This window comes from Notechis scutatus, chromosome 13 (genome assembly GCF_049901735.1).
Source record: "Notechis scutatus isolate UNSWTSFEM ecotype Mainland chromosome 13, rNotScu1.2, whole genome shotgun sequence".
Taxonomy (NCBI): Eukaryota; Metazoa; Chordata; class Lepidosauria; order Squamata; family Elapidae; genus Notechis; species Notechis scutatus.
In genome coordinates, this window is record NC_142021.1 from 13,314,610 (window position 1) to 13,327,157 (window position 12,548).

The window sequence follows — 12,548 nt, forward strand, 5'->3', positions numbered from 1 at the left end:
GGCAGGCAGGGTACCAAAGCCTCAGCTGCATCACTGTCAAATGGAAAAACACAACCTGCGTGCAGGGTTTCGTAAGGCACAAGGAAAGCATTGCATGTCCGTAGAAGTGTCCACAGAGCAGAAAACCCATCGGGATCCTGAGCTGGAAAGCTAACCATTCTCTGGGAGGGGAATGTCCAGAATGCAGCCAGATGAAACACAAATTAAGCACAAAGCTTAGACCCAGGAAGGGAAAAGAAGGTTGAAGCAGGAGTGCTGAGACTCCGATAGACTCAAAGACTTACAAACCTGTTCACAGCTTGAATTGAATACTTTATTCGGCCAAATGTGATCGGACATACAAGAAATTTGTCTCCGAGACAGAAGCTCTCAGCAAAGCAACAGAAAAATAATAATACCAATAAAAGGAGGGAGTAAAGAAGATAATAAAAGGATAAATAATACTACAATAACACTGGATTAATAGACACTAGCAGCACTGAGAGAATTAAGTATTCAACAGAGTGATGGCACGAGGGGGAAAACTGCCCCTGTACCTAATTGTTTTGGCATACAATGCCCTATAGTGCCATACGGAGGGAATGACTTCGAACAGTTTATGTTCAGGATGTGAGGGGTCTGCGGATAATCTTCTCAGCCCTCCTTCTGACCCACATAAGAGACAGGTCTTCTTTGAAAGGCAGGCTGGTTGAAATTGTTCTTTCTGCAGTCTTAACTGCAAAATATGTGCCTGCCCTGTTTGCTGTACCAAACCAGACAGTTATAGAAGCAGAAATGACAGACTTACTAATTCCTTCGTAAAACTGTATCAACAGCTCCTGGGGCAGTCTGAGCTGCCTAAGTTGATGCAAGAAAAACATTCTTTGCGTTGCTTTTTAATGATGGTTCTAATCTGAAGCATCCATTTCAAGTCCTGGGAGATTATAGAATGCAAACGCTTGAAGGACTCTACTGCTGATACTGTGCTTTCTATAGTAAGAGGGGGTAAAACAGAAGGGCTCCTCCTAAAACCCATTCTCATCTCTACAATTTTAAACATGTTAAGCTCCAGATTATTATAATCATAAAAAAGTCAAGGTGGGGGCCACAATGGCAAAATTAAACCTTTGCCCATTTTTTATATGCCGTCGACTTTTTTGACCATATACTGTTGAGACACCTGAAGGATTACCTGGCTGGCACTGTGGCACACAAGACCCTTTCAGGCCCAAAGGTAGGATGTGATTAGTTTATGAATTCAATGTTAGATACATTAACAACATACATATTAAATAAGTAAAAGAGAACATACAATATATACCGTATATTGTAGTGACTTGGGCTGCACCATGTTCTGGCATGGGAAGGTCCCTCAGAGCCTAGCTGGGCAGTGAGGTCAAGTGGGCAAGGCTGCATCTGACATACAAGGGGCCATGTGGAGAAGTAGGATTCTCCTTTGTTTCTGAAGTTTTGTCAAGTACATTTACCTGTTTCCTTCTATAGAATTACAGGAAACTGCTATCAATTCTTGGCAATCAGACGAGCAAATTTGGCAATGCAGTTGGAGGACACTCATAACCATAAAAAGGGTTTTGGGGACTGCAAGGAAGCAGTTATGTAAATTTCCTGCAACACAATGCAGAAGCCACAATTTGAGCCAAGTTTGTTAGAAAAGGAAGTAGCATTTCAAGGAGATTTTAAAGTAAAAGGGCAGTCATATTTTTCCATAAGTATTCACACGTTTTTATGAATAGCCCAATCTGTATTTTTGATGCACAATCAATACTTATTATACTGCCCATGACTCACCAAAGTCTTCAAGCATGACAGTAGATAGCTTTGTTCACATTTAAGGAAATGTGCAAGAGATAAAACTTAATCCCTCCTTCTTCCCACCTGAGGTCTGCATTACATCTGTTGTATTTTCTCCCTGACCTTGTCAAATCTGGTCTCTTCTGTTTGTGGATTTCCTAGCAAGGCATCAGTATGAAAAGGGCTGGTCTCTGTTTCTCTCCAACAAGTTGGACAGTCTCTGAAAGGGCAGGATGGTCCGACATCCTAGAAATGTTCTACCCCTTTGACATTTCCAATATTTGAACAAGCCCACCTAGGTGAGGCTTGTGTGCAAGTGGCAGTGTAACATTCTTTGCACTCAAGATGTTTTCCTACTAGTGCTGGCAGGCCAAGATTTGAAGTGTAAATGAGTTTTTCCAGACAGTAGAAAATGGAAAGCCATTTTGGATGTCACATTCATTCTATTCCTTTAATTGCTCCAATTTCCACTGGGTGGAGGGTGGCCACATCTTACAGAATGGGGACTGCCAGGGCACCTAACCAGAGTCTCATTAGAAATTTTATTTTCTCTTGTCTCAGGAAAAAAAGAACAGATGAATAAATTATAGGTATATACATTCTGTGGCCAAAGAATCCTTGTGCTTTTTTTAAAAAATTCTTTTGGCATTATGAATTGAAAACCACAAATTTTGAGTTGATTAGAAAAAACATTAACTGAATTGATTGAGGTGCAATTCTACAGAAAGATCAGAGAACCTTATTATCTGTCAACCTTATTCTGCTTGTCCAGTACAGTGGTTTACAATAACATAAAGGTAATGTCTCTTTCAGATTTGAGCTTGACTTACTTCTTTCAAATTATATACGCCATCTTTCTGTTTACATCGGCACTCTAGATGGCTATTTAATTTTGAGGCCTCCTAATAATATGCACACTGGTGGAATGAATATTAAAGGCAATTCAGAAGGGCAGTAAAGATTTCAATTTTCTTTTTGATTCCACTAAGAAAAAAGGGACAGTAGCATGATGCTTCCGTGTTTCCAACTGCTTTTTCATAGTATCAACTTCCTCCTCAAAGTCCCTCAATAGCAATGCATCAACTAGCAAATCAGACATGGTGAAGCCTGTGTTCACTTGTAGATCCCCCTGCTTTGCCTTGGTCAGTGTCTTTCTTTTGGGCTGCTTGACCTTCCACTGCCGTCAACTCAGCATGTTAGCTTTGATCCTTTATTTTCATAAAATTCAGTGTTTCTTTCACATACAACAGGGCTTGCATTGCACTGATTTTTCTCCAGAACTTTGAAGAGGACAGTACAAGAAATAATGGCTGGAAGCTCATTAAAGACAGATTCAACCTGGAAATAAGATAACTTTATTATCACTTTCCTGCATACACAATGGCACACATTAAAACGAAATTCCAATGCAGGAGGAGGAATTTCTTGGCAGTTAAGAACAGTTAATTAGTGGAAAAGCTTCAGAGGTTGTAGGTGCTCCATCACTGGAAGTTTTTAAGAAGTGACTAGACAAGTCATTTATTCGGAATGGCATAGTCTCTTGCTAGGGCAGGGGGTTGGACTAGAAGACCTTCAAGGCCCCTTCCAGCCCGATTCTATGTTCATCATTGATAACTTGTCTTTTTATAGCATCCTCCTCCTCCTCCAACTGTAATGTCAACTCTCTTCTCTCTCTAGTGACACAAATCCCTTCGAGAATCCTCAAATTATTCCCAAATTCTTTTGCCTTTTCAACTTCATTCAGCCCTGAGCTTTCCTGGTGGTCTCTCATCCAAGACTGATCCACTCTTAAATGCTTAGTGCTGCCACTCCACTGAGGGGGGTTAAGCCAATCCAATCCCACATTGAATCTCCACAGCTACAAGGCAGGATGTGGTTTGGCTGCACCGCCTTCTTGGTGGGGATGATGGGTATTGTTATCCCAGCCATCCTCAGAAGGCTTTTCGTGCCCCCGGAATTATTCACTGGCAGGTTGTGTGTTGTGACAATTGGCGTGTCGTTTGCAGACATCCCATTCTTTTATTTGCGTTTATTTACAAAAGCGAGGCGTTACCTCAAGAAACTCAAACCTCAGCGAAGCCCCACCCCCCCCACAAAAAAAAATTCTACAAAGGGCGGGGGGGAAAAGGCAACGGCTTTTATAAGCTCCGCTTTTGCCCTCTCCCTCTCAGACAGCCAATGAGAGAGGTGGTACGTTTCAGAGAGGGAAAATAAACCATTTGTGGGAGGGGAAAAAGGAAGGGAGGACGCATGACAGCCGCTGATTGGTTCGCTGGAGGAAAAAAAAAGAACGAAAAGAACTTTCCAAAGGCGATAGAGAAGGAGAGGGTGCAAAAACATCTGCACGTGACGTCAGATGCGGGCCAATGGGAAGGAGAATCTTCTCTGACGTCTCTCTCTCTCTCTCTCTCTCTCTCTCTCTTCTTATCTCTGTGGGCGAGGGCGCTTCCGCGATAGAGACGCGGCGGGCTAGAGCGTACCGACTCTTCTTTCAGACCGAATCGCGCTATGGTTCGGTTTAGGAACCGGTGAGGCTTCGGCGGGCGGCAGGGAAGGGTGAGCGCGGGAGCTCGGAGAGCGCGGCGGCGGCGCTGGGAGCCCTCGTTCGGCCGAGGCAGCCCGCTGCCTTCCCAATGACGCATGGAAACGCGGGCCAAGCGCGTGGTGCGAATGAATAGAATAGAGCTGGAAGGGACCTTGAAGATCCTGTAGTCCAGCCCTCTGCTCAAGCAGGAGGCCTTATATACCTATATCATTTCAGGCAAATGGTTGGCCAATCTCTTCTTAAAAACCTCCGTGAGGTTTCTGGAGGCAAGCCCAGAACTGATTATAACAGAATCGTAGGCCTGGAAGGGACCTTAGAGGTCTTCTAGTCCAGCCCCCTGCTCAAGCAGGAGAACCTGTAATATTTCAGATAAGTGACTGTCTAGACTCTTAAAAACCTCCAGTGATGGAGCGCCCATAGCTGGAAGTTATGAAAGCATTCTGCCCAGCTGTGTAACGCTGGTAGTGCACTATGGGTAGCTCTAAGAGTCCTTTCTTTGATCTTCTGCTCTGCTTTTCCAGGTACTTCCTCTGCGAGATTATCTCTGAAGACCCTCGCTGTCCGCAGTTCATTGAGGAGCGCATCGTGCACAATGCGGTGAAGAATGCGGTTGCAAGAATACATGGAGACTTTGGAGCCGCTTGTTGCTCTAATGCTTTTTCAGGTATAGTTTCCTGGGTTTTGCTAGTGCACAAAGCAGGTAGTCCTTGACTAATGGCCGTGATGGAGCCTGCATGTTTGTTGTGGCCTGTTGAACGCCGGCCTCTCCACCAGATGAGGAGGGGTGGGAGTCAGGGGCAGCATCAAGGCAATCTGAGACCTCCAAGGGGGAAGAGGGAATGGAGCTGGCAGAGAGAGAGACAGAGGCAGAAACTGGGCTGTCCGTCAGCCCTCAGGTGGAAAGTCAACAGCCCCCAGGTCTGGAGGTGGCTGATGAGGAAGAGGAGGAACAGCAGGGTCCAGTGCTTGATGTGCAGAAGGCAGAGGAGAGGAGAGCAGTGGAAATCTATGGGCCGGTCCTTGGGATGGAAGAGCCATTGCTGCTAGCAAAGCCCCGCCCTAGCTCTGGGGATAAAAGGCAGGGGGCGGAGATGAATAGATGTGGCAGACAATTATTCATCTCCCTGCCAGACAGACTTAGCCTGCTGTGAGAGAAAGATATATATATTTGCCAGGGCTGCTGGTGTTCCTAATAAAGGGAACATTTATTTAACTACAGAGGGTTTGCCGTGTTTGGGAGCCAGGTCAGAACATTGTGATGATCATAAAATAAGTCGTGTCACTGACCTAATTTTATTATGTTGCAACAGTTATTAAGCAAATCACCATGGTTGCTAAGTGAATCCATGGTCATTGAGCAAATCCATTGCTTGCTATGGGTCATTTTTGGCAATGCTGGCTGGGGAATTTTGGGAGTTGAAGTCCGCCAGGCTTAAAGTTGCCAAGGTTGGAGACTAAACTAAAGGAAGCCACACTTTTTGTTTTCCTGAAAGGGGAGGAATTTCTGCATGCTGCTCATCCTACCATTTCCCTTCATGAGATTCTCTGGTTTCTCTCTTCAGTAAAATACCTGAATGCCTACACGAGAGTGGTTCTTTTCTGTTGCCGGAAAGATTTTTATCGGCTTCTGTGGTCGTCCCTTCCTTTTATTACTCAGTTAGAAAATAGGAGCCAACATTGCCCCTGCTCTTTTAACACACTTCATGTTGGAGGTAAGCTTTCTCTTGCAAGAGTCTGTATTTTAATAGGGCATGTTTTTTTTTAAAAAAAGTTCCCTTTTACAATCTCTTAAGGGAAATAATCTGATTTATTGGTGCCATGTTCATCTTTGCCAGAAATGGAATCATTCAAAGTCTGGATATTTTTTAATAAAAAAATCTATACAATTTACAGGAATAACACAAATAAATGTGTAACAATTTCAAAAAAGGTTGAAATGAAAAATAAAGTCAGGTTGGTATAGTTGTTAAGGACACATGCAGTAGAAATTGGGAGGAAGTGAGTTTTATTTCTGCTTTCGGCACAAAGCCACTTGGGTGACTTTGGGCCTGCCATACAAGAGAGAGAGAATGAGAGAGAGAGAGAGACTAGGAAGAGGACAAAGCAAATCAGCCTCTGAGAATCAGACATAATTGAACAGGAGGGAAAAAAATGCAAAAGGACACAAGTAATTGGGGGGGGGGGAATAACAGTTTCCCAGCATTACTTCCTTAGATGTAGCCATCAGTCTAATTCCACTTTTGTGAGGCAATTCAAAAGGATTCTATGATCTGGGATATTAAATCAATATCAAGAGATTTTTCATTGGCACCAATTGTGTAGTTGGGGTCCATCCAGAAATCCTGCTAGAAGCAGTTCAGAAGATTTATTTTCTCTTGCAGCAGTATTGCATAACAGTTAAACATAGCTTAGGCAACAACCCAGTCAATTTCTTTCATAACCGGTGGATTAACACTTGATCGATCTGAAAATAAAGGATCCCACTTTCGAGAGAAAGCACTAGTTTTAAAAAAAAATGTTATGTGCACGTCATTTCTGTGCTCAAATATGCACTTTGAATATTATAAACTGATTTCTGGATTTCATAAATAGTAAATACAGTATTTCAGTCACCAAACGACAGCAGATAGAGAGTGTTGTTTTACTGCCCTCTAGTGGTTGTCTGGATTGTAACCTAATCTTGAAGTGTGCACAAATTGTAAAGGCTACATCAAGAGCTTTAATATAGCCTTCGGTTCTTGCTTATCTGTTAAAAAAGGGCAAGGAGAATGTCTTATTGTGGTTTAAAAATCCATTACTCTGAATATTTAGGCTGCAAGTATTTCTTTGCCTGCAGAATCCTAACGTCTTCCTTCTCTGCTTCTAGCAACAATACGGTCGTGTCAGACATTCCTTTCAGTACAGCAGGGACCAGCTACTGCTGCGGAACTGTACCAGTGAAGGTAATTAATCATAATCTGGAATGTTGGCATGTCCCTGAGCAAAGCGCAGCCACTTCTTGTGGTTAGCCGGCAGCAGGTGCAGATGGCCGAGGAGAGCGATGACTCTGATGAGGGGCCAGGACCATCAGGGAGTGGACTGCTGCCTTCAAAGATTGCAACAGTGACGAGGAGGTTCCCAAGGAGCCTGTGCCAAGTGCATGTGCACGAAGGATTACTCGGAGAAAAGAATTACAGCAGCACAGGCGACTCGGGAGTAAGGCTGAAAGGTAATGGCCCCTCCCTCAAGAGGATAAAAGCCAGGTTTGGAAAAGTGTTGTTTGCAGACAGCAAAGAAGCTCTGAAACTCAACTGGTGGACATCTTAGTTTGTGTTTGGAGAATTTTGTAAATTACTTCTTATGTCTGGGTTTTTGGCAGCCTTGACAAACAACTTGGCAAGGCTCTTTCTTGTCTGAGCTAATTAGTGGAAAGCAGCCTTCAGAACAGAATTCCTTATTAAACCTTAAAAGGTAGGGCCTGCTGCCTTTTTCTGTGTTTGTTCTTTGGGAACCTGGTTGGGTTAGAACACCACTAACTTAGAACAAGATAACAGAGTTGGAAGGAACCTTAGAGGTCTTCTAATCCAACCATTTGAACAGGAGACCCTTTACCATTTGGATAAATGGCTGTCCAATCTCTTCTCCAAAACCTCCCGGGATGGACTGCCCACAACTTAAACCTCCATTTCTAAAAATCTCTCTGAATCCCAGGAACTCCAAGCTTTCAAATAAAATAAAAATGAGGAAGGAGGCAGTGGCAGGCCATAGCTTGATAAATCAGTTCTTTATAGCTGCATTATCTGTGGTGGTTGCTTTTTTTTTAACTGAATTGCAGCCTCCAACCCAGGAATTAGACATTCCTGTAATAGGAAGACATGCTTGTAGGTCTAGTGTTTTTCAACCTTGCAACCTAAAGATATGCAGACTTCAATTCCCAGAATTCCCCTGCCAGTTAGGTTGGCAGTGGGATTCTGGGAGGTGAAGTCTGCACATCCTCAAATTGCCAAGTTTGAGAAACACTGTCCTAGTCAGATCAGAATGCCTTGTAAAAAAGAGATTGAATCTAACATTACCAAGCACTGGTTACTAACTATCTAATTCATGGGTCCTCAAACTTCGCAACTTTAAGACTTGTGGACTTCAATTCCCAGAATTCCTCAGCCCACCATAGATGAAGTCCACAAGCCTTAAAATTGCCAGGTTTGGAGAGCCCTGGTCTAAGACAACTGGGGATTCCATGTTGGGAAAAGTCTTATGCAGGGGTCTTCAAACTTGACAGCTTTAAGTCTTATGGACTTCAACTCCCAGAATTCCTCCTCCAGTCCTGTTAGCTCAGGAATTCTGGAGTCAAAGTCCACAAATCTTAAACTTGCCAAGGTTGAAGACCCTTGCTCTATTATCTAAGCACTGGGGCTCCATTGGCCTTTTTCCTCTCCCCCACCCTGGGTTTTTTGGCTACTTTGTCCAAACAGGCAGTTTATTAATTTTTTAAAAAAATCAAATCCCGTGTGTCACTATCTCGCAGTGGGAGTATTGAAAACCTATGTGGAATGCCAGCTTCCTGGAAACCTGAACTTGTTTCTTTTAATTTCTAATTCCTAATGCTCCAAAAGTTAAATGTGGATTTTGTATGAATAGCCAAAGCCATGCTAAAGCAATAGGTGAGTGGCAGCTGTTTGGTTTGTTGCTCCAGGTGCTTGACCAACAGGGTTAGACAATCAAGAAAGACATCCATTGGACGGGGAATTCTGGGCGCTGCAGTCCAGGGTGGGGGGAAGGAATGCTATAGGAGTATTCCTCAACTTTTAAAGTTTTAAACTTCCAGAGTTCCTCAGCCAGCAGAATGCTTGAGTGGCTAGGGAATTCCGGGAATTGTAATTCACAAGATTTGAAGTTGCTCAGGATTGAGAAACACAACTATAGAGACATTCCATTGCCATTATGGGTCCCTGGAAGACGGCGAGGCCTTTACTGACATCTCAAATGAGTGTGTCTTGCAAATTCCTTTCTCCTGTTTTACCAGCCGATAGAGAAGCCATCCAGAAGTCGGTCCAGAGCTGTGTTTGTGGGAGTGGAACGGTTCCAGGGTGAACATGAAGAGAACGTTTCAACGAAGTCTCATTCGTCATCTTCCATCAACTCACACGTAAGAAACTCATTCCAGTTCATTGAAAACTTACAGCCCAGCGACCTACTAGTGAGCTTCGATGTCATATCCCTCTTCACCCAAGTGCCTATAAAAGAAGCCTTGACAGCCATCCAAAACAAATACAACCCCCCCAAGCACATCCTAGATCTGACCAACCACTGCCTATCCAATACATACTTCACCTACAACGGACAAAAATACAAACAAATAGAAGGAGCACCCCTCTCACCTGTCATCGCAAACCTCTACATGGAACACTTTGAAACACAAGCTCTAGAAAAATATGATCACAAACCCAAACTCTGGCTCAGATACGTAGATGACACCTTCATAATCTGGCCACACGGGAAAGAAAAACTGAACAACTTCCTCACACACCTCAACAGCCTACACCCCAAAATACAATTCACCATGGAAACAGAAGCTAACAATTCAACTTCCCTTCCTAGATGTCTTAGTATACAAAAAATCCAATGGTTCCCTAGGACACACCATCTACCAGAAGAAAACATACAAACCACTATCTACATGCACTCTCACACCACCATCCAGCACAGATCAATTCCGTAGCCGAGACACTCATCTCTAGAACAAAATGCTTAGCCGACGAACAACACCTAAAAACCGAACTACACACTCTCACTAATGTACTAACAGCCAATGGATTCCAAAGAAAGAAGATTACCCACCTAATCCAAAAAGAAACCACAACCAAAATCCAAGACAGAGAACAAGAGAACGGCAAAGCCCTCCTCCCATATATAAAAGGCACTACAGACAAAATCAGCAAGATCCTCCAAAAACACATTAAAACAGCATTCTGCACAAACAGAAAAATATCCACCATCCTAAGAAACCCTAAAGACAAAATCGAGTTAGAAAACCAAGGAGTATACGAAATCCCATGCACCGCCTGCCCCACCACATACATCAGACAAACCAACAGAAGAATAAGTGCATGCATTGAAGAACACAAGAACTCAATCAAAAAAGAAGAACCGACCTCTTCCCTGGTCCAGCACCTCAAAGCCACAGGACATGAGATTGACTTTAAAAATACCAGAACTATTGCCAAAACCGAACACTGCAACAACAGAATAATCAGAGAAGCCATAAAGATAGAAAAACGCCCACACGGCATGAATAAACGAGATGATACCTCCCGCCTACCAGCCATTTGGAAACCCGTCCTCATTAACAAACGAATACCTAACATGAAGAATGACACCAGACCCACACCCACGAGGGCCACACAAGATGCTACCACCACACTTCCACGTAAAAAGCAGACTCACACCCACACAGAAGATGAGACATGACCATGGACCAGAAGCCGTACCGCAGCTGCATCACTACCCACTTCAAACCCCTCCGACCCATACATGAAGCGAACGGATGCCCACCACGAAGATGTGGCACGACCACGAACGCGAAGCCAAACAGGATCACAGCTCACCAGCTCAAATCCCCCAGCAACTAAGACTAACCTGAGCACAACCAAGCCCCCACCTGAACAGAACACACCCCCAGCCAATCAGAACACAGCCAAGCCCCCACCCAATCAAGTCACACCCCCACTAGCAGTTAAAAGGAAGAAGCAGCTGCAAGCTCACATTACTCCGAGAAGCACAAAGCCAAAGACACAAGCCTGAAGATGACGAATGAGATTTTGTCAAAATGTTGCCAAGATACTTCCAATTTTACGCGGGAGAAAACCCGAATAACCAAAGATCCACATACAAATAACTGCGAAAACCTCAGTATGTGTGTGTGTGTGTGTGTGTATGTATATATATATATATATATATATATATATATATATATATATATATACACACACACACACATATATATATAAATATATATTTTCTCCAGTTTTACACATCTGTGTTTATAAAACTAGCTGAAGCTACGTGTATTGTACCAATCTGCCCCCACCCCAAGGTCTCTGCTTCCGTTTGCTGGAGGGCGGAGGGGAGGGAAGCTTTTCATCTATAGGAAAATCACAAGGGCTGGACCCTGGGTGGAATATATGGTGCGGCATGATGGCGTCATCCTTCTGCCTCCTCAGTGCCGAAGGGTTACTTCCAGAGGAGCGAACTGCAGGCTGTTTTCTAAGCATGGATTTAGTGGATTGGCTGGAAAACTTGAGACCATGAATGCGCACAGACAGCCCAACTGTGGGGGTTTGCAGAGCGCAGTTAGCAAGTAGTGCAAAGGTAGCAGTCTGGGCAGCAAACGGCCATGGTTGGCAGCACCCAACAGCCCACGGAGCAGGCAAAATGGTGCCCCTCCTTCTCGGATAGGAGCACCAAAACGCTACCCAAGGGATTGACAAGCAGTAGCAAGCCCAAATAATGCTTGTTTGGGATGGAACAAGCAACAGTTAACAAGGTCTGAATTCAGAAGATGCACGTTCTGTACATTTTTCTTTTTTTGTTACCATTCTGACAATTTTATACTGTAGTTGTGTTTATTATTTTGAGGGCATACTATGAATGAAGACCATAATTCTTTGTATAATACACTTCTAAGGGGCTAAACAATGAAATTAAAAAAAATCAAAACTTTAGGAGTATTTAAAATGAGTATTATTTTCATGGGGATTTTTTGGTGAACTATCCAGACTCTGAGGATTAGATGGAATTCAAATGTGTATCATCCATCCATCCATCAGATAAACAATTCCTTTCTTCAGTTTGTTTACTCTATTTGAGTAATACATGACTGATACATGAACCAGTGTTTCAATTCTACCTTTAATTGTACTGTTCTGGGTTTCAAAGGAAACTTTCCAGAATAACTTAGCCATCCTGAGTGCAGTACAAAAATACTCTGCTGTTGTTAAAAGGGCGTAACTACAGGAAACTTAAAATATGAAATATGCCACTGCAAATAAGCTGTGCTTTTCAAGGGAAGTAAAATTCTGACTCTTTAAGAGACAGATGCAGTAGCACTTGGAAAGCATATCAAGGCCTATCCTCATGTTCCTGAAAGCTGGACATGTAACAGTATGTTGGGATCACAAGTAGATGATGATCACCAGAAAAACATCATTAGGTATGTTCAACGGAGTGACCTCAG

General features: G+C 43.3%; 1 protein-coding gene across 1 annotated transcript; it reads left to right on the forward strand.

Annotated features, from left to right (window-relative positions):
- Positions 1-4,265: 4,265 nt before the first annotated feature.
- On the forward strand, positions 4,266-10,095 carry POP5 (POP5 ribonuclease P/MRP subunit). The gene is given in 7 exon segments (XM_087943083.1): positions 4,266-4,319; positions 4,858-5,000; positions 5,899-6,048; positions 7,203-7,230; positions 7,232-7,278; positions 9,339-9,375; positions 9,377-10,095. Coding segments are annotated over 7 exon segments (1,083 nt in total). The 5' UTR covers positions 4,266-4,299; the 3' UTR covers positions 10,035-10,095.
- Positions 10,096-12,548: the final 2,453 nt, after the last annotated feature.